Raw genomic sequence first — 27,992 nt, forward strand, 5'->3', positions numbered from 1 at the left:
TCGGTGACATCGGCCACAGCTCGGTGACATCGGCCTCGGCCCGCAGACGAGCAGCAGTCATGGACTTCGAGGAGATCCTCTCCCAGATCGGCGGCTTCGGCCGCTTCCAGAAGCTCCTGTACGTCTGGATCTGTCTCCCTCAGGTGTTCCTGGCGTTCAACCAGCTGGCCTCCATCTTCACCGGGGCCACGCCGCCCCACATCTGCCTCTCTGCCCCCCTGGCCCGGCGGGGGGGCCCCAACTCCACCAGCCTCCTCCTCCTCCTGCACCGCGGGGAGGCGCAGGCCTGCCCCGACCGGCGCAACGGCAGCAACCACAGCTGCCCTGGAGGCTGGCAGTACGACACCAGCGTGTTCAGCAGCACCGTGGTGACCGAGGTGAGCCGGGGCGCTGGGACGGGCCCAGGTGTGTGAGGTGTGTGTGTGTCTGTGTGACGAGAGCGAGCGAGGGGTACAGCGCTGGGACTGGCCCAGGTGTGTGAGGTGTGTGTGTGTCTGTGTCTGTGTGATGAGAGAGAGTGAGGGGTACAGCGCTTGGACGGGCTCAGGTGTGTGAGGTGTGTGTGTGTCTGTGTGACGAGAGAGAGTGAGGGGTACAGCGCTGGGACTGGCCCAGGTGTGTGAGGTGTGTGTGTGTCTGTGTGACGAGAGAGAGTGAGGGGTACAGCGCTTGGACGGGCTCAGGTGTGTGAGGTGTGTCTGTGTCTGTGTGATGAGAGAGAGTGAGGGGTACAGCGCTTGGACGGGCTCAGGTGTGTGAGGTGTGTGTGGGTCTGTGTGATGAGAGCGAGCGAGGGGTGTGTCATGCTGTTCCCCGTCCTCCGTCAGTGGGACCTGGTGTGTGAGGTCAGTGTGTGTCTGTGTGATGAGAGAGACTGAGGGGTGTGTCATGCTGTTCCCCGTCCTCCGGCAGTGGGACCTGGTGTGTGAGGTGTGTGTGTGTCTGTGTGATGAGAGAGACTGAGGGGTGTGTCATGCTGTTCCCCGTCCTCCGGCAGTGGGACCTGGTGTGTGACCGCGCCCGGACCAACAGCGTGCTGTCCTCCCTCTACATGGCCGGTCTCCTGGTCGGGGCCATGGGCTTCGGTTACCTGTCGGACAGGTCAGTCCCCCCCCAGGTTCAAATGTCCTGCTCTGCTGTGACCACGTCGCATCACGAGTCCCACTGGACCGGGGGCGTTGTCTAAAGCGGCTTTCGGCGCAGGTACGGCAGGAAGCCGGTGATGCTGATGGGCCTGGCCTTCCAGGCCGTGTTTGGCGTGGGAGCGGCGCTGGCTCCGAACCTCTACGTCTACGCTCTGCTGCGCTTCCTGGTGGGATCGGGGGTCTCCGCCACGCTCATCAACGCCTTCGTCCTCGGTCAGACTGGCCGACAGTAGCGTAACGTAACCCTCATGGTGGAGGGGTTCCCTCCGCTCCTGGGTTGAGCGGTTTGTGAGCGGTTGGGTGTTAATGAATGCCTGAGGATCTGTGTGTGAAAGCTAGAGGTGCAGCTGTCATCAATGCATGCATACAGAACAGGTGAGCTGTAGGAATGTTGTTCTGCATCAGGTCTGCATCCTGTGCACTACTCGTTGAAGTTTTTATATTATGTTTTACTAAGTAGTAGTTTATGTTTGAAAGTACTATGAAGATGTGTTGGTCTGGTGTGGTGGGGTATGATGTGGTTGAGGTTGGGGTCTGGTCGGAACCGGTCTGGTCTGATGTATTGTGGTCTGGTCTGGTCTGATGTATTGTGGTCTGGTCTGGTCTGAACCGGTCTGGTTTGAACCGGTCTGCTCTGATGAGTCGTGGTGTGGTCTGATGAGTCGTGGTGTGGTCTGGTCTGGTTTGAACCAGTCTGCTCTGATGAGTCGTGGTCTGGTCTGATGAGTCGTGGTCTGGTCTGATGAGTCGTGGTCTGCTCTGATGAGTCGTGGTGTGGTCTGGTTTGAACCGGTCTGCTCTGATGAGTCGTGGTTGGGGTCTGCTCTGATGCGTCGTGGTGTGGTCTGGTTTGAACCAGTCTGCTCTGATGAGTCGTGGTGTGCTCTGATGAGTCGTGGTCTACTCTGATGAGTCGTGGTCTGCTCTGATGAGTCGTGGTCTGCTCTGATGAGTCGTGGTCTGCTCTGATGAGTCGTGGTCTACTCTGATGAGTCGTGGTCTACTCTGATGAGTCGTGGTCTGCTCTGATGAGTCGTGGTCTGCTCTGATGAGTCGTGGTCTGCTCTGATGAGTCGTGGTGCGGTCTGATGAGTCGTGGTCTGCTCTGATGAGTCGTGGTCTGCTCTGATGAGTCGTGGTCTGCTCTGATGAGTCGTGGTGTGGTCTGGTTTGAACCGGTCTGCTCTGATGAGTCGTGGTCTGGTCTGATGAGTCGTGGTCTGCTCTGATGAGTCGTGGTCTGCTCTGATGAGTCGTGGTCTGCTCTGATGAGTCGTGGTGTGGTCTGGTGCGTTGTGGTTGGGGTCTGGTCTGATGTATTGTGGTGTGGTCTGAACCGGTCTGGTCTGATGTATTGTGGTGTGGTCTGAACCGGTCTGGTCTGATGTATTGTGGTGTGGTGCTACACGGCGTGTGTTCAGGCACCGAGTGGACCGGGCCCAAGCGCCGCATGCTGGCCGGGCTCACGACGGACTTCTGCTTCGGCCTGGGCTACGTCCTGCTGGCGCCCGCCGCCTACCTGCTGCGGGACTGGCGCCACCTGCAGCTCGCCATCTCTGCCCCCTGCTTCCTGTTCGTCTTCTACCTCTGGTGAGCTCACAGCGAGGGGGTAGTGAGCGGGAAGGAATCGGTAATGAGGAGCGATCAGGTTAAGATGGAGTGATGATGAGGTGATGATGAGTAGTGACTAGGTTATAATAAAGTGATGATGAGGTGATGATGAGTAGTGACTAGGTTATAATAAAGTGATGATGAGGTGATGATAAGTAGTGACTAGGTTATAATAAAGTGATGATGAGGTGATGATGAGTAGTGACTAGGTTATAATAAAGTGATGATGAGGTGATGATAAGTAGTGACTAGGTTATAATAAAGTGATGATGAGGTGATGATAAGTAGTGACTAGGTTATAATAAAGTGATGATGAGGTGATGATAAGTAGTGACTAGGTTATAATAAAGTGATGATGAGGTGATGATGAGTAGTGACTAGGTTATAATAAAGTGATGATGAGGTGATGATGAGTAGTGACTAGGTTATAATAAAGTGATGATGAGGTGATGATAAGTAGTGACTAGGTTATAATAAAGTGATGATGAGGTGATGATAAGTAGTGACTAGGTTATAATAAAGTGATGATGAGGTGATGATAAGTAGTGACTAGGTTATAATAAAGTGATGATGAGGTGATGATGAGTAGTGACTAGGTTATAATAAAGTGATGATGAGGTGATGATGAGTAGTGACTAGGTTATAATAAAGTGATGATGAGGTGATGATGAGTAGTGACTAGGTTAGAATAAAGTGATGATGAGGTGATGATAAGTAGTGACTAGGTTATAATAAAGTGATGATGAGGTGATGATAAGTAGTGACTAGGTTATAATAAAGTGATGATGAGGTGATGATGAGTAGTGACTAGGTTATAATAAAGTGATGATGAGGTGATGATGAGTAGTGACTAGGTTATAATAAAGTGATGATGAGGTGATGATGAGTAGTGACTAGGTTATAATAAAGTGATGATGAGGTGATGATGAGTAGTGACTAGGTTATAATAAAGTGATGATGAGGTGATGATGAGTAGTGACTAGGTTATAATAAAGTGACGATGCAGTGATGAGGAGGAGATGATGAGGCGATGATGATGAGGTTATAGAGAGGTGAAGATAATGTGATAATGAAGTTAAATTAGATGAAGATGAGGTGATGATGAGGATATATTGGGGTGATGATGAGGTGATGATAATGAGGTGATCCTGGGGTTGGAGGTGATAACGAGGTGATAACGAGGTGATCATGGGGTTGGAGGTGATAACGAGGTGATAACGAGGTGATAACGAGGTGATAACGAGGTGATAACGAGGTGATAATGGGGTGGAGGTGATGATGGGGTGGAGGTGATGATGGGGTGGAGGTGATGATGGGGTGGAGGTGATGATGGGGTTGGAGGTGATGATGGGGTTGGAGGTGATGATGGGGTTGCAGGTGATAACGAGGTGATAACGAGGTGATCATGGGGTTGGAGGTGCTAACGAGGTGATAACAAGGTGATAACGAGGTGACCATGGGGTGGAGGTGATAACGAGGTGATAACGAGGTGACCATGGGGTGGAGGTGACCATGGGGTGGAGGTGATCATGGGGTTGCAGGTGATAACGAGGTGATAATGAGGTGATAACGAGGTGACCATGGGGTGGAGGTGATCATGGGGTTGGAGGTGCTAACGAGGTGATAACGAGGTGCTAACGAGGTGATAACGAGGTGACCATGGGGTGGAGGTGATCATGGGGTTGCAGGTGATCATGGGGTTGGAGGTGCTAACGAGGTGATAACGAGGTGATAACGAGGTGATAACGAGGTGATAATGGGGTGGAGGTGATCATGGGGTTGCAGGTGCTAACGGTATGCGTGATGTCCGCAGGGTCCTGCCCAGGTCGGCTCGCTGGCTGCTGGCCAACCAGAGGACGGAGGAGGCGGGCCTCCTGATCCGCCGGGCCGCCCGGCTCAACAGACAGCCCCTCCAGGAAGACCTCCTCACGCAGCAGGTCCCCCCGCGCACCAATACTGAAGTTATTGATCCCCCCGCTCAACAATACTAGAGTTATTGATCCCCCCCGCTCACCAATACTAGAGTTATTGATCCCCACGCCGCTCACCAATACTGGAGTTATTGATCCCCACGCCGCTCACCAATACTAGAGTTATTGATCCCCACGCCGCTCACCAATACTAGAGTTATTGATCCCCACGCCACTCACCAATACTAGAGTTATTGATCCCCACGCCGCTCACCAATACTAGAGTTATTGATCCCCACGCCGCTCACCAATACTAGAGTTATTGATCCCCCAGCCACTCACCAATACTAGAGTTATTGATCCCCCAGCCACTCACCAATACTAGAGTTATTGATCCCCACGCCGCTCACCAATACTAGAGTTATTGATCCCCCAGCCACTCACCAATACTAGAGTTATTGATCCCCACGCCGCTCACCAATACTGGAGTTATTGATCCCCACGCCGCTCACCAATACTAGAGTTATTGATCAACACGCTGCTCACCAATACTCCAGTTATCGATCACCACACTGCTTACAGAGTCAGGGTTAGGGGTTGGGGTTAGGTGATGCTGTGGTGATGTCCAGCCTTCTGTGCTCTGCAGCTGTTGGACACGGTGGAGCGGAGGAGGCACACCCTGTTGGACCTGGTGAGGACCCCCGCGATGAGGAAGCAGTCCCTCATCGTGTTCTACCTATGGTACGCTCACGTCTGCCTCTCTGACTCTGTCTGTCTGTCTGTCTGACTGACTGACTGTCTGACTGTCTGACTGTCTGACTGACTGTCAGTTTAATTATCCGTCTCCAGGTTTGTGACTATCCTCATCTACTACGGCATGTCTTTCAACATCTCTGACTTTGGGGACAACCTGTACCTGGGCCACCTGCTGTTCGGTCTGGTGGAGGTCCCGGCTCGCACCATGGTCCTGTTCACCGTCAACCGCTCCAGGAGGCTGACCCAGGCCGGCTCGCTGGTGCTGGGGGGGCTGGCCTGCCTGGTCCTGGTCCTGGTCCCCCACAGTGAAGGTACCTCCCATACACCGAGGTCTGTTACAGTAGAGCAGCATTAGATAAATGGTAAACGGACTGCATTTATATTGCGCTATTCTAACCACTGGCCACTCAAACTGCTTCAGAGTATCCCCTCACATTCCCCCGTTCATCCACACATCCACACACCGACGGCGGAGTCAACCCTGCAAGGCGACCGCCAGCTCGTCGGGTCAGTCAGGGAGGGGGTCCTGCTCTGGGACACCTCGACACCAGCTCGTCGGGTCAGTCAGGGAGGGTGCCCTGCTCTGGGACACCTCGACACCAGCTCGTCGGGTCAGTCAGGGAGGGGGTCCTGCTCTGGGACACCTCGACACCAGCGACCTTCTGGTTCCCACCCAACCTGTCCGGCTCCTGAGCCCCTCGCGGCCCCCCTCAGACCCCTCGCGGCCCCCCTCAGACCCCTCGCGGCCCCCCTCAGACCCCTCGCGGCCCACCTCAGACCCCCGCCTGCTCGCGGCCCCCCTCAGACCCCTCGTGGCCCACCTCAGACCCCCGCCTGCTCGCGGCCCACCTCAGACCCCCGCCTGCCCCCCGGGCGCTGCGCAGCCGTAGCCCCCCGCCCCGGTGCCCTGGTGGGGCCCAGGGGGTCACAGCTCCGTAGCCCCCCGCCCCGGTGCCCTGGTGGGGCCCAGGGGGTCACAGCTCCGTAGCCCCCCGCCCCGGTGCCCTGGTGGGGCCCAGGGGGTCACAGCTCCGTAGCCCCCTGCCCCGGTGCCCTGGTGGGGCCCAGGGGGTCACAGCTCCGTAGCCCCCCGCCCCGGTGCCCTGGTGGGGCCCAGGGGGTCACAGCTCCGTAGCCCCCCACCCCGGTGCCCTGGGGGGGCCCAGGGGGTCACAGCTCCGTAGCCCCCCGCCCCGGTGCCCTGGGGGGCCCAGGGGGTCACAGCTCCGTAGCCCCCCGCCCCGGTGCCCTGGGGGGCCCAGGGGGTCACAGCTCCGTAGCCCCCCGCCCCGGTGCCCTGGTGGGGCCCAGGGGGTCACAGCTCCGTAGCCCCCCGCCCCGGTGCCCTGGTGGGGCCCAGGGGGTCACAGCTCCCGGATCGGTCCAGAGCAGAGAAAGGATATCCCCAAAAATAAATAAATTAACAATAAAGGATAACTTAACTTTGGCTGAAAGTTTCGGCTTAGCGCTACTTTGTGTTGTTGAACCTTGACCTCTGTGACCCCAAGAGTTGACCCCTGTGCGGATGGCGATCGGCTTGGTGGGAAAGTTTGGGGCGACGGCGTCCTTCTCTGTGATCTACGTCTACTCAGCTGAGATCTTCCCCACAGTCATAAGGTCGGTCCCTTCAGATGGTCCTATTTATCAGGATAGACCTGGACCTCTGTCTCAGGGTCTCTGTCTCTCAGGGTGGGTCTAAGGGTCTCAAGGTGGGTCTAAGGGTCTCAGGGTGGGTCTCTCTGTCTCTCAGGGTGGGTCTAAGGGTCTCAAGGTGGGTCTAAGGGTCTCAGGGTGGGTCTCTCTGTCTCTCAAGGTGGGTCTAAGGGTCTCAGGGTGGGTCTAAGGGTCTCAGGGTGGGTCTCTCTGTCTCAGGGTGGGTCTAAGGGTCTCAGGGTGGGTCTAAGGGTCTCGGGGTGGGTCTAAGGGTCTCAGGGTGGGTCTAAGGGTCTCAGGGTGTGTCTCTCTGTCTCAGGGTGGGTCTAAGGGTCTCAGGGTGGGTCTTAGGGTCTCAGAGTGGGTCTAAGGGTCTCAGGGTGGGTCTAAGGGTCTCAGGGTGGGTCTCTGGGTCTCAGGGTGGGTCTCAGGGTGGGTCTCAGGGTGGGTCTCTGTCTCAGGGTGGGTCTCTGGGTCTCAGGGTGGGTCTCAGGGTGGGTCTAAGGGTCTCAGGGTGGGTCTAAGGGTCTCAAGGTGGGTCTCAGGGTGGGTCTCTGTGTCTCAGGGTGGGTCTAAGAGTGGGTCTCAGGGTCTCAGGGTGGGTCTCAGGGTGGGTCTCAGGGTGGGTCTAAGGGTCTCAGGGTGGGTCTCAGGGTGGGTCTCAGGGTGGGTCTCTGTGTCTCAGGGTGGGTCTCAGGGTGGGTCTCTGTGTCTCAGGGTGGGTCTCAGGGTCTCAGGGTGGGTCTCAGGGTGGGTCTCAGGGTGGGTCTCAGGGTCTCAGGGTGGGTCTCAGGGTGGGTCTAAGGGTCTCAGGGTGGGTCTCAGGGTGGGTCTCAGGGTGGGTCTCAGGGTGGGTCTCAGGGTGGGTCTCAGGGTGGGTCTCAGGGTGGGTCTCTGTGTCTCAGGGTGTCTCTGTCTCTCAGGGTGTCTCTGTGTCTGAGGATGGCTCTGTGTGTCTGAGGATGGCTCTGTGTGTCTGAGGATGGCTCTGTGTGTCTGAGGATGGCTCTGTGTGTCTGAGGATGGCTCTGTGTGTCTGAGGATGGCTCTGTGTGTCTCAGGTTGGTCTCTGTGTCTGAAGATGGCTCTGTGTGTGTCCCAGGCAGAATGGTATTGGGATGGGGTGCACGTGGGGTAGGCTGGGGGGGGTCCTGGCTCCCGTGGTGCACCTCCTGAAGGACTACCATGTGCACACTCCCATGATCCTCTTCGGTCTGAGCACTCTGATTGGCTCTGGCCTCACCCTGCTGCTGCCCGAGACAGCCAATAAGCCCCTGCTTGAAACCATCGAAGAAGTGGAAGAGGGCTGCCGACCCAAGGTAGGCCCGGCTCTTTCTGATTGCTGATTGGCTACTGAGCAGACAGGTGGTTGAGTCGGCTGTTCTTCTCTCTGTTTGGCCATTGAGGAGGCGGATCCTGCCATGCCCCGCCCCCTAAGCTGCTCATCCGGCCTCTGATGACGTCATCCACACAGGGAGGACCTGAGTGGGAGCACCAGCCCCCCGTGTCGGGCCCACTTTAACGTCTGAACCAGGGGTACTAGCAGCAGCGTACCGTGGGGTTCAAGGCAGGGCCTTCAGTAACGAACCCCACCAACGGCCAACCCCCAAACACTCATTTCATATTAGGTCCAGATGCAGCCAACACAGCCACCATATGCACTACTGCATGACATCCACAAGAAGACAGTTGGTCTTCAGCAACAACAACAGCGCACACACACTCCACTTTGCATTACCGCAGAGCTTAGTAATGCAGCCTCACCATCAGATCTGTCCTTATGTCACTCCGCAACCAGACTGCAAATCACACACATGACACAAGAACAAGTGTTCACAGTTATTGTTATTTTCACCGGATGCTTTTGCAACTTCAACGGATTCAGTTAAAGGTATTATCCAATGGGAGGTGGCAGCTTCAGCGAAAGGCTAGCAATACTTTTAGTGCTGGCCCGCCGGCCCATGTAACCTGGCTGTGATGCGTTAGCTGAGCTCAGCCTTACAAAAAAATAACCGTTTTCCTTCTGGAATTATGGTGTAAGTACTGGAAAAATATGGAATTAAGATGCGTTCAGACACAAATTAATATAATTTTTAAAAAAAGAATATGGATAAATTATTTAGATTTTGACCAGCAGAGGGCCCTGCTGGCCCTGACAGCCAACACTGTGTACTAGTTGTGCTACAGCTGTATTGTAGTTCTGCTACAGCTGTATTGTAGTTCTGCTACAGCTGTATTGTAGTTCTGCTACAGTTGTATTGCAGTTCTGCTACAGTTGTATTGCAGTTCTGCTACAGCTGTATTGTAGTTCTGCTACAGCTGTATTGTAGTTCTGCTACAGCTGTATTGTAGTTCTGCTACAGCTGTATTGTAGTTCTGCTACAGCTGTATTGTAGTTCTGCTACAGCTGTATTGTAGTTCTGCTACAGCTGTTTTGTAGTTCTGCTACAGCTGTATTGTAGTTCTGCTACAGTTGTATTGTAGTTCTGCTACAGCTGTATTGTAGTTGTGCTACAGTTGTATTGTAGTTGCGAACGCAGCATTTTGAACGCAGCCCAAACAAGGACACGAATATGGACCAGTATGTCTTTACTTTTTTTATTCAACCTTTGGTGCTGAGGTATTAATTCAGCCCAGATCAATTAGTTTGAAGCGTATTTCTCGAGCGTATCTCAAGGTGTGCCTGGTGAGCCTCCTTCGGATGCGGGTGTTCTCAGCCCGCTGGGGAACAGGGCCCCTGGCGGGCTGGCCCCTGACCACGGGCCCCTGGTCCCAGAGACGATCTCCCCGAGGAACCTGGAGCCAGGAGCCTTCCCCTCAGCCCTCACCTCCACATCCCCCCTGTGGAGGGGAGGGGTCTCTGTGGACATCCTCACTGTACCGACAGCGGTATGCTGTTCACTTCTTATGACTAATGTACTTATTGTAAGTCGCCCGGGATAAAAGCGTCTGCTAAATGTAAATGTAATGTTACTCTGAGGTCCACCATCACCTGGGGGGCTCTCTGTAGGCCTACTGTCTCTGGTCCACCATCACCTCTGTAGGCCTACTGTCTCTGAGGTTCACCATTACCTCGGGGGGCTCTCTGTAGGCCTACTGTCTCTGAGGTTCACCATCACCTGGAGTGGCTCCTGTAGGCCTACTGTCTCTCTGGTCCACCATCACCTCAGGGGCTCGCTGTAGGCCTACTGTCTCTCTGGTCCACCATCACCTCAGGGGCTCGCTGTAGGCCTACTGTCTCTCTGGTCCACCATCACCTCAGGGGCTCGCTGTAGGCCTACTGTCTCTCTGGTCCACCATCACCTCAGGGGCTCGCTGTAGGCCTACTGTCTCTCTGGTCCACCGTCACCTCAGGGGCTCGCTGTAGGCCTACTGTCTCTCTGGTCCACCGTCACCTCAGGGGCTCGCTGTAGGCCTACTGTCTCTCTGGTCCACCGTCACCTCAGGGGCTCGCTGTAGGCCTACTGTCTCTCTGGTCCACCATCACCTCAGGGGCTCGCTGTAGGCCTACTGTCTCTCTGGTCCACCATCACCTCAGGGGCTCGCTGTAGGCCTACTGTCTCTGAGGTACACCATCACCTCAGGGGCTCTCTGTAGGCCTACTGTTTCTGGTCCACCATCACCTCTGTAGGCCTACTGTCTCTCTGGTCCACCATCACCTTAGGGGCTCGCTGTAGGCCTACTGTCTCTCTGGTCCACCATCACCTGGGGGGGCTCTCTGTAGGCCTACTGTCTCTCTGGTCCACCATCACCTCAGGGGCTCGCTGTAGGCCTACTGTCTCTCTGGTCCACCATCACCTCAGGGGCTCGCTGTAGGCCTACTGTCTCTCTGGTCCACCGTCACCTCAGGGGCTCGCTGTAGGCCTACTGTCTCTGAGGTACACCATCACCTCAGGGGCTCGCTGTAGGCCTACTGTCTCTCTGGTCCACCATCACCTCAGGGGCTCGCTGTAGGCCTACTGTCTCTCTGGTCCACCGTCACCTCAGGGGCTCGCTGTAGGCCTACTGTCTCTCTGGTCCACCGTCACCTCAGGGGCTCGCTGTAGGCCTACTGTCTCTGAGGTACACCGTCACCTCTGTAGGCCGTCTCATTGTTGGCCGTGATGCCCTGAATGGTCATGAGGTCAGCAAATGTAACGACAATAAAACACATGAAGGCCTACCTACTAATGATGTAGGCCTAGCATGTAACAATGTAGACCTACTAACGATGTAGAACTACCAAGTAGTGATGTAGGACTACCATTTAACTATGTGGGACTACTAACGATGTAGGCCTTCCATCTAACGATGTAGACATAATGTTACAATGACGGTCTACCATGTCACAGTGACCTTGGGACTAATCTTATTAAGTCTGTACAATAAAACATTTATCCTCATCTCGTTTCTTTGTTTATTTTAAGAAAAGGGAATATTTGTGTTTGCATTTACTTGCATTTAGGGCGTTAAGCAGACACTTTTACCCGACTCACAATAAGTACATTTGTCAGACAAAAGGGAAACAACAATATATCGATGTTGTACAGTAACAAGAATGTTCATAGAACCAAGTGCCAAGCACTGACAATTGCTAGGTTAACCCATTCCCCGTATACAACAGCCTCCCAGGATGGGTCTGTCACACACACACACACACACACACACACACACACACACACACACACACACACACACACACACACACACACACACACACACACACACACACACACACACACACACACACACACACACACAGTATCATCAGTACACAATGAACACACAGACACGCACACACACACAAAGACACAGTATCATCAGTACACAATGAAAACACACACACACACACACACACACACACACACACACACACACACACACACACACACACACACACACACACACACACACACACACACACTGGTTAAATAACAAAAATGGTACTAAAGTAAAATATCGTGAGGCCCAATTCCGTTTGTAGACACCAGATGGCGCTCAACTATCAAGTTAGATACAAAACGGTCGTGTGTTCTGGCCGCTTCAATATAAACTACGTATAGACTATTTATGTTATGCAAAGTACTAGTATATAGATAACAATAGAGATGTAAGACTGTCGATAATATTCATTTATATATAATATTGCGACAGTAGATATTTTGGTTACATGGAGATATAGGACAATAGATTATATAGTTATAGATATATTATTTCGATGTATAATACATAGATAATCTCTCTATATATATTATAGATAAAGAGATATATCACTATAGCTAATATGGTTGGATAGATATATAACATATCTATATAATATAGCTAAATTCCTATATCAATGATATAGCTAGGCCTAATTCAGTCAATATAGAAGGCCTAATATAAATACATATATACAAAATATATTATAAAGATATAAAGACATACATACATGGATAAAACGATAATATGGCTATAGCAGATTAAAGATAATATAGGTGATAGGCCTTTAGATCATCTATCTATCTATCTCTATATATCTATATATTTAGAGAGAGAGAGAGATATGTACATATTGTCCTAAAGAAACTATGCTATGATACATGTTTATAAATATATACATATATGGATCTAGACCGAGAATCATAATGAAGGAGGTGGCTTGTTGAAAGGCGCAGGGAGCAGCCGCGGCCTGCTATTGGCCGCCGCTCCTGTCAGTCTCCGGGCGACAGAATCTGAAGCGTTCCGCTGGTGTCGCGATGGGACACAGGGCGACGGGATCCTAGACGCGGTAAGACGCTGCTTCTACTCTCACGTTCATGTTTATGTGTTTATCTATAACATATGATGTGTTTCTATATTAGATATCATTCTGATTCAGACGTAGCATCAATGGCAGCCACACGCACACAATGATGACGACTTGCTAGTGTAGCGGACTGTACGCGAATACCCTTAAAATGTGTCTATGTGTGGGGCGGCGGGGGGTGTGCGTGTGTCTGTTTGTGTGTGTGTGTTTGTGTGTGTGTGTGTGTGTGTGTGTGTGTGTGTGTGTGTGTGTGTGTGTGTGTGTGTGTGTGTGTGTGTGTGTGTGTGTGTGTGTGTGTGTGTGTGTGTGTGTGTGTTTTCATTGTGTACTGATGATACTGTGTCTTTGTGTGCGTGTCTGTGTGTTCATTGTGTACTGATGATACTGTGTGTGTGTGTGTGTGTGTGTGTGTGTGTGTGTGTGTGTGTGTGTGTGCGCGTGCGCGCGCTCCTCAATTCGTACCCACTACTCACTGAGACATCACACTTTGTATTCATTTATTTAAAATTAAACCTTCCAAAATGATTTGTGAAGATAAGATCTGTGTGTTAGTAGCGTGTGAGGTGACGCTCTGAACAGTATTAACAACAGTAATTGTAGTACAGTAAATATACTCATGGTTATTTTCGTTGATATGCTAGTATATTAGTATACTGTATTTATAATATTATTATAAATAGGGCCTTCGTATTTCTTATCCAGTATTTGATCCGGCAGATGTTTGAGTCGCTCAGTGAACACTTTTTGAAGGCATTAAAACAGAAATACGTGAGTAAGTCATTCAGATGTTTTGTAAAAGGTTAATCTTCTCAACTAGACTAGTTCTCTGAAAGGTTCAAACCTTTTAACTAGTCTGTTTGACTAAGAGGTTGATCTTCTCAACTAGTCTAGTTGTCTCAAAGGTTCATCTTCTAAACTAGACTAGGTGTCTAAAAGGTCTTCCTTCTAAATTAGCCTGGGTGTCTAAGAGGTTCATGTTCTCAACTAGTCCATGTCTGAACGGTCCATCTTCTAAACTAGTCTAGTTGTGTAAGGTTTACCAGAAAGAGGAAGGGATGCACCTAACCAGAGTTCAACCCTCTCTGTGTTCTCAGATCCACGTTCCTCCCGGACGTTCTGACTCTGAACACTTTAATAAGGGTTTAATGACCTCATCCAAACAGTAACACAGAGGAAGTCATCTAGAGGTTTTCTAAAAGGACAATCATCTCCGCTAGTCTAGTGGTCTTCAATATGAACCTTTTAAACAACTAGACTAGTTTCAAAGATTGACCTTTCAGACAACTTGATTAGCTGCCTATTGGCTGTCATCTGTGATCCAGAAACAGGAAGTGAGTTACCTGTTCCAGAGGTCAATGCTCTCTGCGTTCTCAGATCCTCTGATATCCCCTTTGTCTAACCCTGAGGTCTCCTCACTGAACGCTTCAATAAGGCTCATCTGACCTCATTTAAACTCCTCCACTAGTCTAGAGAGTTGTTTAAGAGGTTAATCTTCTCCACTAGTTAAATTATCTTTTTTTTATTATTCCTTTTATTTGATATATATTTTTTAACAACAAGCAAGTTATCTTAAACGTTCATCTTCTTGAAATAGTTTAGTCATCTCAAAGATTACCAGAAACAGGAAGCGATGTACCTGTGTCACATGATCTGCACAACAACGCATCAGGACCGTCTCCCAACCACTCTTCCCACGCTGGTGTCTCTACCCACGCTGTGTCTCTACCCACGCTGGTGTCTCTTCCCACGCTGGTGTCTCTACCCACGCTGGTGTCTCTTCCCACGCTGGTGTCTCTACCCACGCTGGTGTCTCTACCCGCGCTGGTGTCTCTACCCGCGCTGGTGTCTCTACCCACGCTGGTGTCTCTACCCACTCTGGTGTCTCTTCCCACGCTGGTGTCTCTACCCACGCTGGTGTCTCTTCCCACGCTGGTGTCTCTACCCACGCTGGTGTCTCTACCCACGCTGGTGTCTCTACCCACGCTGGTGTCTCTACCCACTCTGGTATCTCACGTGCACTGGTATCATACGTAAACTTATAACACGTGCACTGGTGTCTCACGTGCACTGTTGTCTGACGTGCACCCCGTATCTCACGTGCACGGGTATCATACGTGCACTTTTATAACACGTGAACTGGTGTCTGACGTGCACTCGTATCTCACGTGCACGGGTATCATACGTGCACTGTTATAACACGTGCACTGGTGTCTGACGTGCACTTGTGTCTCTGCATCAGCGAGCCTCTCACGTGCACTGTTGTGTCTCACGTGTTCTGGTCTCTGACATGCACGGCTGTCTCACGTGCGCTGGTTTCTCACGTGCGCTGACGCGCGCTGGTGTCTCACGTGCGCTGTTGTTTGACGTGCGCTGGTGCCTCTGCAGCAGCGAGGGTCCGTCTCTGAGCGCCTCCCCAGCAGTGGCACAGGGCGGCCATTGTTGGGCAGAAGGCGGCCTTTAGCGCGGCCTTTCTCCGGGCCAGGGCGTCGCTGTGGACGGCTCATTAAATATGGATGAAGGCCACAGAGAGACACAGCTTTTGTTTACAGCAGAAGAATCCACACACTTGTGTTCATGGATTTCCGGAGTGGCAAACAGACTTTGAATGCATCATCAGGGGGTCTCTGAATGTACCCCGCGGCCAGAGACTCCGCCTCCACGGAGCAGGACGTAAACAGAGCCTCGCAGACCAATCAGGAGCCTTCCTCCGGCTCTGTGGTTAAACACTGATGAATGGCATTCTGTCAAACTGACTGTACTACTTTACTCCAAGACTGTACTACGAGTCAGGACTCAAGTATTTTGAGATAGTACTACGCTACTCCAAGACAGTACTGCAATACTTTAACACAGTACTATGTGTACAACAAGACAGTACTACAGAATTGAACATACTGCTACAGTACTTAACATAGTGCACAGTACTACGTGTACAACAAGACAGTACTACAGAATTGAACATACTGCTACAGTACTTAACATAGTGCACAGTACTACGTGTACAACAAGACAGTACTACAGAATTGAACATACTGCTACAGTACTTAAAATAGTATTACAAGACAGAACTATAGTACTGTCTTGTAGTACTATAGTACTTAACCTAATACTACATGTACTACACTACTCAACATAGTACTACACTACTCAACATAGTACTACACTACTCAACACAGTACTACACTACTCTGAGGTTAGGTGTTTTGGTCCGATGAGCTTCCGGCCGTCTGAACGATTCCTCATCCACATGGTTTAAACTATTGTTACTACTGTGCTGAACTTGGGACTATAAGGCTGAACTCTTAACTTTTCCCTCTGTTAAATCCCCATAGAGGCGGGCAGATCTTTATTTTTTAAGGCCATTTATTTCATGGATCCAGGGCACTATGCTTGCCAATCTCTAGGAGTGGTGTGATGATGTGGGGCTACTTTAATTCCAAAGGCCTAGATGACTTTATCAGGATGCATAGTATAATGGATCCATGAAATAAATGGCCTTTAAAAATAAAGATCTGCCCGCCTCTATTGGAATTGAACATAGGGGTTTCTAAACTTATGCACCCTGTATTTTAATGAGGAACATTTATTTATTTACGATACATTATTCATTCACAAAGAAAATTGGTTGCTTAAAGGGTTGGATTTCTCCTCATTTGTTTATTAAGGCATTCATTTCCAAAAGGTAATTTTTTTATTCCTCTTTTTAGGCAACTTTAGCATGGGTGCATAAACTTATTCTTACCACTGAATTAGGCTGAACTTGTAACTAAAAGGCTGAACTTGCTCAGGCTAGGGTTTGAGCTGAGCCTATATCTCGATCGTTTTCTCTTTCCTGTCACTCACACAATCTCTTCCTCTGGTCTTCCTCATGTCCTCATTTGATTAATCTATCGTCGTCATCCGTTCATCAGCACGGCTCAGTGAAGTGCGTTTGTGACTTTTCTATTTAGTGTGTGATTGTGAACATGAAGACACCATGTGAAACGCCTGACCCCCCCCCCCAACGGACATGTGAAATCCTCTACCGTATTTTTTTTAAGAAAAAGACACTTATATTTTATGTCTGCATATTTATATTTATTGTGCCTATTGCTGTTGTTTGTGTTTTGTATTTTGCTTTTTGCTCTGCTTTATTTTGCAATATGGTTAGTGAGCACCACCCCCATTTCGTTGTACAAGTTTGCACAATGACAATAAAGTCTGAATCTGAATGTGGTCAGGGATACAGCTGAAGGTTTATTAGCAGCTCACCAAACCGTATTAGTAGCAAAGCATAACACTCGGACACTCGGTCTTTATCTGGTGGTGACAAGACTTCCTGTTTCCAGCAAAGCGTTGTGTGAGTCAGAAGCCATCTTAAGATCATCCCTGACGTCAGCTGCACGCATCACGCCTGTCCTCGATCCCTCAGTAGAAAGCTAGTCTGGTGAGAGTTAGTTTAGTAGATAGTTAGATTGTAGGTATAAGTTAGTTAGGGACCTAAGCCTCTGCATTGGACCCCTATGTGCCACGAGGCATTTGGAGGACAGGTAACATTAAGTTAGTCAGATAGTTTAGTAGATAGTTAGTTGAGTTGGGTACACACACAGCATAGCCCCGCCCCTTCTGCGTGATGGCGTCGGCCCGCTCGCTGGCAGGAAGTGGGCGGTAAGGGGGGGATGTGGTAACCTAGCAACATGATGAAGAGGCTGCCGGAGCGTGGGGCTTTCTCTGTCTGGGGTTGGAGATGACTCGCGGCATCGTCTCCGTGGGGCTGCTCGCCACATCCTGCTGAGGTGCTGCTGGAGGTGTTGCTGCCTGCTGCTGCAGGCTGAGGTGCTAGGGTGCTAGGGTGCTAGGGTTCTAGGGTGCTAGGAGGCTAGGGTGCTAGGAGGCCAGGTCTCGGGCAGGGCGTCCCATGGCCTACACTCGTACCCGGGTCAGACTGGTTCTCGGGACCTCAGGTCCTTCAGCGGTCTGGAACCCCCCTAGACAGACGGGGAGATGGACGCCATCGCTCCTTCTTAAAGGTTCCATCACACGCCACCAGGTGTGAGTGTGTTTAGCCGTTACAAGCCGTTATGAAAATCTGCCCCTTATGACAAGTGGGCGTGTCCACCTAAATGTGCGCTGGATAGATCAGTCTACCAGCCTACCCCGTGGACTGTAGCAAACGTTGCTCATCTATCCGTCATACATCTTGGTGGGCAAGCCACTTGTGATCTACAAGACACAGAGAGGCAGATTTTCAATCGACTTTTAACGGCTAATCATACTCACACTTAGTATAATATGTCACCTTTAAGACTCACAGCTTGATCTCAGCCTTTATTGGAGCATCTTCTCCCTTTACTCCAACATCCAACCACCTTGTTCTTCTGCGGAACCTTTCTTACCAGCCATCTTTTATCTCTTCTCTAAAAAAACGAGTGAGTCAGTCAGTCACACAAAATGGGCTGTATACAGGTATAATAGTATATACACCATCTCTTCCAATTTGATATTATAGGCTGTATTCAAGTGTACTATAATGGGTGGGGTCTCTACAGTAGTACTATAATGAGTTGTGTCTCTACAGGTGTTCTCTAACGAGCTGTGTCTCTACAGGTGTACTCTAACGAGCTGTGTCTCTACAGGTGTACTCTAATGGGCTGTGTCTCTACAGGTGTACTCTAACCAGCTGTGTCTCCACAGGTGTACTATAATGGGCTGGGTCTCTACAGGTGTACTATAATGGGCTGTGTCTCTACAGGTGTACTCTAACGAGCTGTGTCTCTACAGGTGTACTCTAATGGGCTGTGTCTCTACAGGTGTACTCTAACGAGCTGTCTCCACAGGTGTACTATAATGGACTGTGTCTCTACAGGTGTACTCTAACTAGCTGTGTCTCTACAGGTGTACTATAATGGGCTGTGTCTCTAAAGGTGTACTCTAACCAGCTGTGTCTCTACAGGTGTACTCTAACCAGCTGTGTCTCCACAGGTGTACTATAATGGGCTGTGTACACTGCAAGGATAAGGACAAGCTGACCCCAGCTGATAGCGTCGTGCCTCCGAGCGCCTCCTACGGTTATGGAGCACAGCCTGCTTATGGGGCGGAGCCTAGCGCCTACCCCAGCAACAGGGGTGGAGCCATCCCCAACTACAACTACCACCCCCCGATCGGGCAGGTCTTTGGAGGGCCCACCACCTCCATGCACACAGGCACCCTGTCCAGAGGAAGCTCAGGTGAGGCGGTCACCATGGTTACGCCCAACGCAGGTGTGGTGGTCACCATGGTTACGCTCAGTGATGTGATGGTTGCCTGGGGTTAGTAGTGAGCTGTTCTTTAGTGGTGTGATGGTTAGTAGTGACTGAGCTGTTCTTTAGTGGTGTGATGGTTAGTAGTGACTGAGCTGTTCTTTAGTGGTGTGATGGTTAGTAGTGACTGAGCTGTTCTTTAGTGGTGTGATGGTTAGTAGTGACTGAGCTGTTCTTTAGTGGTGTGATGGTTAGTAGTGACTGAGCTGTTCTTTAGTGGTGTGATGGTTAGTAGTGACTGAGCTGTTCTTTAGTGGTGTGATGGTTAGTAGTGACTGAGCTGTTCTTTAGTGGTGTGATGGTTAGTAGTGACTGAGCTGTTCTTTAGTGGTGTGATGGTTAGTAGTGACTGAGCTGTTCTTTAGTGGTGTGATGGTTAGTAGTGACTGAGCTGTTCTTTAGTGGTGTGATGGTTAGTAGTGACTGAGCTGTTCTTTAGTGGTGTGATGGTTAGTAGTGACTGAGCTGTTCTTTAGTGGTGTGATGGTTAGTAGTGACTGAGCTGTTCTTTAGTGGTGTGATGGTTAGTAGTGACTGAGCTGTTCTTTAGTGGTGTGATGGTTAGTAGTGACTGAGCTGTTCTTTAGTGGTGTGATGGTTAGTAGTGACTGAGCTGTTCTTTAGTGGTGTGATGGTTAGTAGTGACTGAGCTGTTCTTTAGTGGTGTGATGGTTAGTAGTGACTGAGCTGTTCTTTAGTGGTGTGATGGTTAGTAGTGACTGAGCTGTTCTTTAGTGGTGTGATGGTTAGTAGTGACTGAGCTGTTCTTTAGTGGTGTGATGGTTAGTAGTGACTGAGCTGTTCTTTAGTGGTGTGATGGTTAGTAGTGACTGAGCTGTTCTTTAGTGGTGTGATGGTTAGTAGTGACTGAGCTGTTCTTTAGTGGTGTGATGGTTAGTAGTGACTGAGCTGTTCTTTAGTGGTGTGATGGTTAGTAGTGACTGAGCTGTTCTTTAGTGGTGTGATGGTTAGTAGTGACTGAGCTGTTCTTTAGTGGTGTGATGGTTAGTAGTGACTGAGCTGTTCTTTAGTGGTGTGATGGTTAGTAGTGACTGAGCTGTTCTTTAGTGGTGTGATGGTTAGTAGTGACTGAGCTGTTCTTTAGTGGTGTGATGGTTAGTAGTGACTGAGCTGTTCTTTAGTGGTGTGATGGTTAGTAGTGACTGAGCTGTTCTTTAGTGGTGTGATGGTTAGTAGTGACTGAGCTGTTCTTTAGTGGTGTGATGGTTAGTAGTGACTGAGCTGTTCTTTAGTGGTGTGATGGTTAGTATTGACTGAACGGTTCTTCAGCAGGAGTGACGCTCTTCGTGGCGTTGTACGACTACAGCTCCCGCACAGAAGACGACCTGAGCTTCAAGAAAGGAGAGAAGTTCCAGATCACCAACAGCACGTACGTCCGCTGCTAGCCTGTTAGCCTGATGTAGCACATACATTAGCTGTTAGCTTGGAATACCACATACATAAACTCTTAGCCTTTAGCATGATGTAGCACATACATTAGCTGTTAGCTTGGAATACCACCTACATAAGCTCTTAGCCTGTTAGCATGATGTAGCACATACATTAGCTGTTAACTCTGCACACCACGTACATTAGCTAATAGCCTGTTAGCCTGACGAATCATGTACGTTCTGCATCAGTATGTTAGCCTGACAGCCTGTGCGCTAGCCTCTGGTCTGCTCTCTCTCTCTCCAGTGAGGGCGATTGGTGGGAGGCTCGCTCTCTCTCTACCGGGAACAGCGGCTACATCCCCAGTAACTACGTCGCCCCCGTCAACTCCATACAGGCAGAGGAGTAAGACACTGTGTGTGTGTGTGTGTGTGTGTGTGGTTGTGGGTGCGTGTGTGCGTGTGTGTATGGGTACATCACAGCAGCTATGATGTCATGATGATGTAATGCTGTAAGCTGCAAGGACCGACTGAGTGAGCGATGGAAAGCTGGCCCGTGCTGCAGTTATAACGTGTGTGTAGCTGGTTTTGTGTCTTGTGTGTAGCTGGTTTTGTGTCTTGTGTGCAGTTGGTACTTCGGGAAGCTGAGCAGGAAGGAGGCTGAGAGGCAGCTGCTGTCCACCGGGAACCTCAGAGGAACCTACCTGATCAGGGAGAGTGAGACCAGCCCGGGTACACACACACACACACACACACACACACACACACACGCACACGCACACGCACGCGTACACGCACTCACACGCATGCCCGCGCACATACACACGCACGCGTACCCATTGGTGACCCTTTCTGTGCCCTCCAGGTACGTACTCCCTGTCCATCAGGGACTCTGATGACGTCAAAGGCGACCACGTGAAGCACTATAAGATCCGCCAGCTGGACAGCGGGGGGTACTACATCACTACGCGCGCACAGTTCCACACGCTGCAACAGCTGGTGCTGCACTACTCAGGTACCGGCCAATCACGTCGCTGGAACACACAAGACGGTCACGTGACCGGATGGATAGCCAGCAGCTAGGTTTCATGAGGATTACGTTCAAAGCGTGTCTCATGTATGATTGATCGCTTCAAAGTAGAATTGATGTCTGTGGTCTTGGAGCCCAGACCTTAATCAGAAGACCATGTTGTCCTGTTGTCATGTTGTCCTGTTGTCATGTTGTGTCCTTCAGTTGGACTGTAAGGGACCAGGTCCTACAGAACCTTTAGAAGGTTGAGTTGGTCCAGGTGTTGCTGGAGTCCTTCACGGGTTGGGCACAGTTGGACTGGATCATCTGCATATAAAAGACTGTGGAGTGTATATCGATACCAGTAGTTGGAGATATGTCCAGTTTTAAGGCTCTTCCTACTCTCTCTCTCTCTCTCTCTCTCTCTCTCTCTCTCTCTCTCTCTCTCTCTCTCTCTCTCTCTCTCTCTCTCTCTCTCTCTCTCTCTCCTTTTTCTCTCTCTCTCTCTCCTTTTTCTCTCTCTCTCTCTCTCTCTCTCTCTCTCTCTCTCTCTCTCTCTCTCTCTCTCTCCTTTTTCTCTCTCTCTCTCTGTCTCTCTCTCTCTCTCCTTTTTCTCTCTGTCCCTCTTACTATCTGCTTCTCTCTCTCTCTCCCTTACTCTCTCTCTCTCTCTCTCTCTCTCTCTCTCTCTCTCTCTCTCTCTCTCTCTCTCTCTCTCTCTCTCTCTCTTCCTCTTTCTTTCTTTCTTTCTTTCTTTCTTTCTTTCTTTCTTTCTATCTCTTTTATAAAATCAATGATATAGATACACCCACACGGGTTCTTGCTCCGGATGTTATATTCTGCTGTTTCCATCTGTTGTGTTGAACTTCTGCTGCAAGACTTCACACTCTTCTCTTCGACTACAACCTGCTCTCCACTCTCTGCTAACCCTAACCTTGCTCATCATCTCTTTCTCTTCTCACTGTCTGTCTCTCTTCTACACCCTATGTCTGTTTCCCTGTCTGTCTACTTCTGTCTATCTCTCTCCCCCTTTCTTCCTCTCTCCCTGCCTGTCTGTCCATCTATCTCTCTCCCCCTCTGCCTGTCTGTCTCTCTCTCTTACTCCCTCTCTCCCCCTCTGCCTGTATTTCTCTCTCTTTGCTCCCTCTTTCTTCTGTCTGTCTCTCTCCCTGTCTGTCTGTCTGTCTGTCTCCTGTCTGTCTGTCTGTCTGTCTGTCTGTCTGTCTGTCTGTCTGTCTGTCTGTCTGTCTGTCTGTCTGTCTGTCTGTCTGTCTATCTGTCTGTCTGTCTGTCTGTCTGTCTCCTGTCTGTCTCCTGTCTGTCTGTCTCCCTGCCTGCCTGTCTGTGTGCGGCCCCAGAGCGTGCGGCCGGTCTGTGTTACCGCCTGGTGGTCCCGAGCTACAGAGGGACCCCCCGGCTCAGCGACCTGTCGGTGAAGACGCGGGACCTGTGGGAGATCCCGCGGCCCTCGCTGCTGCTGCTCCGTCGCCTGGGCAACGGGCAGTTTGGGGAGGTCTGGATGGGTAGGCCACCCCCCACCCCCCAGCACGGGGGGGGCACCGGGCCCCCAGACAGAGGCCCCCGCTCCACCCTCAAACACCTAGTCTAGGAAGCCCCGGTCAGGGGGGGCCGGAGGGTTGAGGACCTGGTGGGGACCCCTCTGTCTGTGGCGCCCGTGATGGCCGCCCTGGTGCTGATGCTGCATGTTTCCGTGGTAACACTTCATCCTCCCTCTCCCCCCCTCCCCCCTCTCCTCCCTCCATCCCTCCGCCCCCCCCCCTGTAGAGAGTGCAGATGGGTTGTGTTATATTCTGACCCGTGTGTGTGTGACTGGGACGCCGGGCACTCTGGGTTTGACTCATGACGCCTGGGAGGTGAGCCGGACCTCGCTGGAGCTGGAGGTCAAACTAGGGGCGGGCTGTTTCGCTGATGTCTGGTTTGGTAAGACGAACAAACCCAACACACTTCTCTCCTCCTGCACTCTGATCTTATTATATTTAATGCTAGAGTTATATTTACGACATGTATACAAATGTCTACTCTATTTTCCCTCCAAGCTGTTCGCATGCAGGCAACCCAGCTCACTTAGGGAGTATACTCTTGTGTGAAACCCCCCAACCTATCCTAACCCTAACCCTACCCAGTCCTCATACTCCTAACCCTACCCAGTCCTCATAAACCTAGTCCTCATAAACCTACCCAATCCTCATAAAGGATAAATCACTCTTCTCTGTCAGCACGTGTGCACGGTGACTACACACCCACTGCTTTAATGATTTGGCTCCACCTCTTTCACATGCATGAATTGTTGTTTCCAAATATTTACAATGGAGCGGTCTCAGGATACCGTTTTAACAGATTTACTCGTTAGTTCATCTTAATGAGGGGTCAGGAACGCTATACCACCCCACTGTGTAACAATGAACATGCTTTGGAGGTATAAATGCCACCTCTCATTCACTAGTGGGATAGCTGCCAGTAGGTTCTTGTAAACAGCAATGGCACTACTGCCCCCAGTGGTCGGATGTAAGTACCCCACTCTACAACACGAACCAGCGCAGGCGGCTCAGAGAGCTGCGCTGTGTCTGGGAGTCCTGAAGTGGATCTTTGCAAACGTGCTGCACGCAGAACTGTGAGCCCCCTACCTCTACCCCTCACTCATCCCGTGGCGTGCTGTTGTGCTGTTGGGGGCTGGTTGGCGTTGTCTGAGGCTGTGCTGTGTGCAGGCATGTGGAACGGGACCACCAAGGTGGCGGTGAAGACCCTGAAGCCGGGCACCATGTCCCCGGAGTCCTTCCTGGAGGAGGCTCAGATCATGAAGAAGCTCCGTCACGACAAGCTGGTGCAGCTGTACGCCGTGGTGTCAGAGGAGCCCATCTACATCGTCACTGAGTACATGGGCAACGGTATGACCCCTGACCCCTGACCCTGAGCGTGACCCCTGACCCTGAGCTAAACCCTTAACCCCTCAAAATAACCCTACCCCTAACAGTAACCTTTAGCAGACACTTTTATCCAAAGCGACAATAAGTAGATACCCCTAACAATATCAACAAGCCTAAACCCGTAACAATAACCCTTAAAGAAATAACAAAACCCCTCTATATTTTCATTTTTTTCCAACCTGCCCAGCCCTATAATATCATATAATAGCTATACTATATTGCTGTAGGTAGAATAATTACAATAATAAGTAATATAGTATAGTAATAAGTGTGTGTTTTTGTGTGTGTAGGAAGTCTGCTGGACTTCTTGAAGGGCGTAGAAGGTCGAGGACTGAAGCTTCCCAACCTGGTGGATATGGCTGCTCAGGTACAACATGTTGCTAGGTGACAGCAGGCATTGCCTACATAGAGAAGATGAACTACAGTCTGTGGTCGCTAGGTAACAGTACTGTTGCTAGGTGACAGCAGGCATGGCCTACATAGAGAAGATGAACTACAGTGGGTGGTTGCTAAGTAACCGTGTGGTTGCTAGGTGACAGCAGGCATGGCCTACATAGAGAAGATGAACTATGGTGGGTGGTTGCTAGGTAACAGTGTGGTTGCTAGGTGGCAGCAGGCATGGCCTACATAGAGAAGATGAACTACAGTCTGTGGTTGCTAGGTAACAGTGCGGTTGCTAGGTGGCAGCAGGCATGGCCTACATTGAGAGGATGAACTACAGTGGGTGGTTGCTAGGTAACAGTGTGGTTTCTAGGTGGCAGCGGGAATGGCCTACAGTGTGTGGTTGCTAGGTAACAGTGTGGTTGCTAGGTGGCGGCGGGCATGGCCTACATCGAGAGGATGAACTACATCCACCGAGACCTGCGCACCGCCAACATCCTGGTGGGCGAGGGCCTGGGCTGTAAGATCGCCGACTTCGGTCTGGCACGACTCATAGAGGACAACGAGTACACCGCACGCCAAGGTACACAGACGCACGCACACACACACACAGAGAATAAATCCAGACTGACATAAATGGGCCAAAGAGGCAGAAATGTTCAAGTTTTAGAAATGTTCAAACATCAGTGCTGCGGGGATTAGCGTTTGGCTTTGACCGTGAATAATAGCGCCCCCTGTGGGCGTATAGAGACCTGCATATCGGCAATAAAATTCGAAAACATTTCGTGCAATCAGGGCCTGATCTACAAGCGTTACCAATCCAATATAATCATTCCTACAATAAAAATCCAGGTATCAACAGAAACAGATGCCGACTATGTTTTTTATAATAATATATAACTATCGTGTCATGTTATTCACAACCGATCAGGAGCCAAGTTCCCCATCAAGTGGACGGCCCCGGAGGCTGCGCTCTACGGCCGCTTCACCATCAAGTCCGACGTCTGGTCCTTTGGTGTCCTGCTGACCGAGCTGGTTACCAAGGGCCGGGTACCATACCCAGGTGAGGAGAGAGATGGTTACTAAGGGCCGGGTACCATACCCAGGTGAGGAGAGAGATGGTTACTAAGGGCCGGGTACCATACCCAGGTGAGGAGAGAGATGGTTACTAAGGGCCGGGTACCATACCCAGGTGAGGAGAGAGATGGTTACTAAGGGACTAGGTGAGGAGAGAGCTGGTTGCTAAGGGACCAGGTGAGGAGAGAGCTGGTTGCTAAGGGAGCAGGCCATTTTTATTTTGACTGGTGTTTGTTGATTGACTGGTTTATAACAGAGACCGTGGGTGTGTGTGTGTGTGTGTGTGTGTGTGTGTGTAGGGATGAACAACCGAGAGGTGTTGGAGCAGGTGGAGAGGGGGTACAGGATGCCCCTCCCCCAGGACTGCCCCCCCTCCCTGTACGACCTGATGATCCTCTGCTGGCGGAGCGAGGCCGAGGACCGGCCGACCTTCGAGTACCTGCAGGCCTTCCTGGAAGACTACTTCACCGCCACCGAGCCCCAGTACCAGCCCGGGGACAACCTGTGAGCCCGTATACCGGGGCTCACCTGGACCTGGGCTCAGCTAGACCTGGTCTACCTGTTCCGGCCTAGACCCGGTCCACCTGGTCTCTCTTGGACCTGGTGTACCTGGTCTCACTTGGACCTGGTGTACCTGGACTAGGTCTACCTGGTCTACCTTGTCCAGGTCTACCTGGTATCACCTGAACATGTGTTATCTGGTCTCACCTGGTCACTCTTGGACCTGGTCTACCTGGTCTTATCTGGACCTGGCCTCACATGGACCTGGTTTACCTGTTTTAACCTGGACCTGGTCTCACCTGGTCTCTCTTAGACCTGGTCTCACCCGGACTGGAGCCCACCTAGGCCACTGGAAGCCCCTGCAGACTCACCAGGGAGAGCCCTCTGGAACCCCCTGAGCAACCGATGGCTGAGGGGATGAAGAGTGATGAAGAGGGCTTAGGGTCTGTTCTGGAGGGTAACACACTGTGTTCCACAGTGCGTTCACACTGTACACGTCCGTCGACGGGTAAAGGAGGGCTTGTCTGAAGAAGGGGGGACACGATTCGATTGGCCGACGGATCCGTCGTGCCTGAAAAGTTGGCCTGCGTCAACTTTTTGACGCAGGCCAGGGAGCCGACGGAAAGGATTGACCCACAGCGCACTTCGAGAGCGCCCCATGGAAAATCAATGAGATCCGTCGACGGACTTGTACAGTGTGAACGCGGCGTAATAAGAAGCTCCGGTGAAAGTAATCTGACACCAACAGCCATCATTACTATATCAATAATGATGACAGGATGGACGCGTCAGAATTCAAGAGAAATAGTGTGTATCAGCTTATATTGTTTGGCAGAATTATTATAATTTTTTATTATAAACAAGAATTCAGTGACTAATTTATAGGAATTATTATCCAATGTGCACGCTGGCCACCGTACTTAGCTATCCAGCGAAGCTAGCTTACAGACCTAGCTAGCCAGCAAACCTAGCCCATGCACATGGCGAGTCGACGTACAAAAGTAGCCAAGGTAAGTAGCTTGCCAAAGTACGGAGCTAGCCAAAAAAGATGCTACAGAGCTATCCGAGGTACATAGCTCGCTGGCTTGAGTAGCGAGCCAGCGAGCGTTGGCTGTGTCCCTAGCCATGTAACAAAAGTATGTTTAGTTCCACTATTGATCGATGAAACAGCTCAGGGGAATGGTATCGGTTTTGTTTTAGCCTGTTGCTACAGGGAGTTATGGGCAGCACATCCATCCTTTGTATTTAGATTCCGTATGTATTCCCGGGGAACGTCCGCAGGAGGAGAACCACGGCCCAACCTTAACGGCAGGTTCCTCCATCGTTGGCAGAGGCCGCGTCCTGATTGGCCAGGTAGAAACGGAAGGTTTTAGAATCTCCGGATGGCTCTAGGGGGTTCTTTGTGTATTTAGATGTACAGGTACAAGATTTTATGTGTCAATACTATACTTTGTTTATTACTTCTTCTTTTTTTTTTTAACATTGACTGTTTTCTTGATCAGGATAAAAGCAAACAATAAACATTTTACACCGTTCAAGATGTCCAAGTGTGGTGTGTGTGTGTGTGTGTG

General features: G+C 50.7%; 2 protein-coding genes across 6 annotated transcripts; both read left to right on the plus strand.

The window, feature by feature from the left end:
* The first annotated feature begins 59 nt into the window (after window positions 1-59).
* si:dkey-119m7.4 (uncharacterized protein LOC560629 homolog) lies at window positions 60-18,785 on the plus strand. The gene is made up of 16 exons (XM_056581830.1): window positions 60-377; window positions 998-1,101; window positions 1,204-1,358; window positions 2,567-2,735; window positions 4,570-4,693; window positions 5,313-5,407; window positions 5,516-5,727; window positions 6,931-7,039; window positions 8,178-8,394; window positions 8,550-8,581; window positions 9,793-9,952; window positions 13,937-13,955; window positions 14,512-14,846; window positions 18,429-18,488; window positions 18,632-18,689; window positions 18,775-18,785. The coding sequence occupies exons 1-16, from the start codon at window positions 60-62 to the stop codon at window positions 18,783-18,785; spliced, it is 2,178 nt and encodes a 725-aa protein (XP_056437805.1).
* On the plus strand, window positions 12,747-27,992 carry fynb (FYN proto-oncogene, Src family tyrosine kinase b). 5 transcript variants are annotated; one of them, XM_056581665.1, is made up of 13 exons: window positions 12,747-12,824; window positions 18,804-19,048; window positions 20,414-20,510; window positions 20,816-20,914; window positions 21,137-21,240; window positions 21,374-21,523; window positions 22,876-23,040; window positions 23,303-23,458; window positions 24,244-24,423; window positions 24,753-24,829; window positions 25,273-25,426; window positions 25,775-25,906; window positions 26,220-27,992. In XM_056581665.1, exons 2-13 carry the CDS (start codon window positions 18,814-18,816, stop codon window positions 26,426-26,428), a joined length of 1,758 nt encoding a protein of 585 aa, XP_056437640.1. In that variant the 5' UTR covers window positions 12,747-12,824; window positions 18,804-18,813; the 3' UTR covers window positions 26,429-27,992. The 5 variants fall into 5 exon arrangements, with proteins under 5 accessions (XP_056437640.1, XP_056437636.1, XP_056437638.1 ...); XM_056581661.1 differs by lacking the exon at window positions 23,303-23,458 and having other exon boundaries at window positions 20,411-20,510; XM_056581663.1 differs by lacking the exon at window positions 22,876-23,040 and having other exon boundaries at window positions 20,411-20,510; window positions 26,220-27,991.

This window comes from Gadus chalcogrammus, chromosome 21 (assembly GCF_026213295.1).
Source record: "Gadus chalcogrammus isolate NIFS_2021 chromosome 21, NIFS_Gcha_1.0, whole genome shotgun sequence".
Lineage (NCBI taxonomy): Eukaryota > Metazoa > Chordata > Actinopteri > Gadiformes > Gadidae > Gadus > Gadus chalcogrammus.

Coding starts and splice junctions, on each gene's coding strand:
- si:dkey-119m7.4 (XM_056581830.1), top strand. CDS start 60: ATGGACTTCGAGGAGATCCTCTCCCAGATCGGCGGCTTCGGCCGCTTC. Junction 1,102..1,203: donor TTCGGTTACCTGTCGGACAG/GTCAGTCCCCCC, acceptor CTTTCGGCGCAG/GTACGGCAGGAAGCCGGTGA. Junction 4,694..5,312: donor AAGACCTCCTCACGCAGCAG/GTCCCCCCGCGC, acceptor TGTGCTCTGCAG/CTGTTGGACACGGTGGAGCG.
- fynb (XM_056581665.1), top strand. CDS start 18,814: ATGGGCTGTGTACACTGCAAGGATAAGGACAAGCTGACCCCAGCTGAT. Junction 19,049..20,413: donor CCTGTCCAGAGGAAGCTCAG/GTGAGGCGGTCA, acceptor GTTCTTCAGCAG/GAGTGACGCTCTTCGTGGCG. Junction 25,907..26,219: donor GGGCCGGGTACCATACCCAG/GTGAGGAGAGAG, acceptor GTGTGTGTGTAG/GGATGAACAACCGAGAGGTG.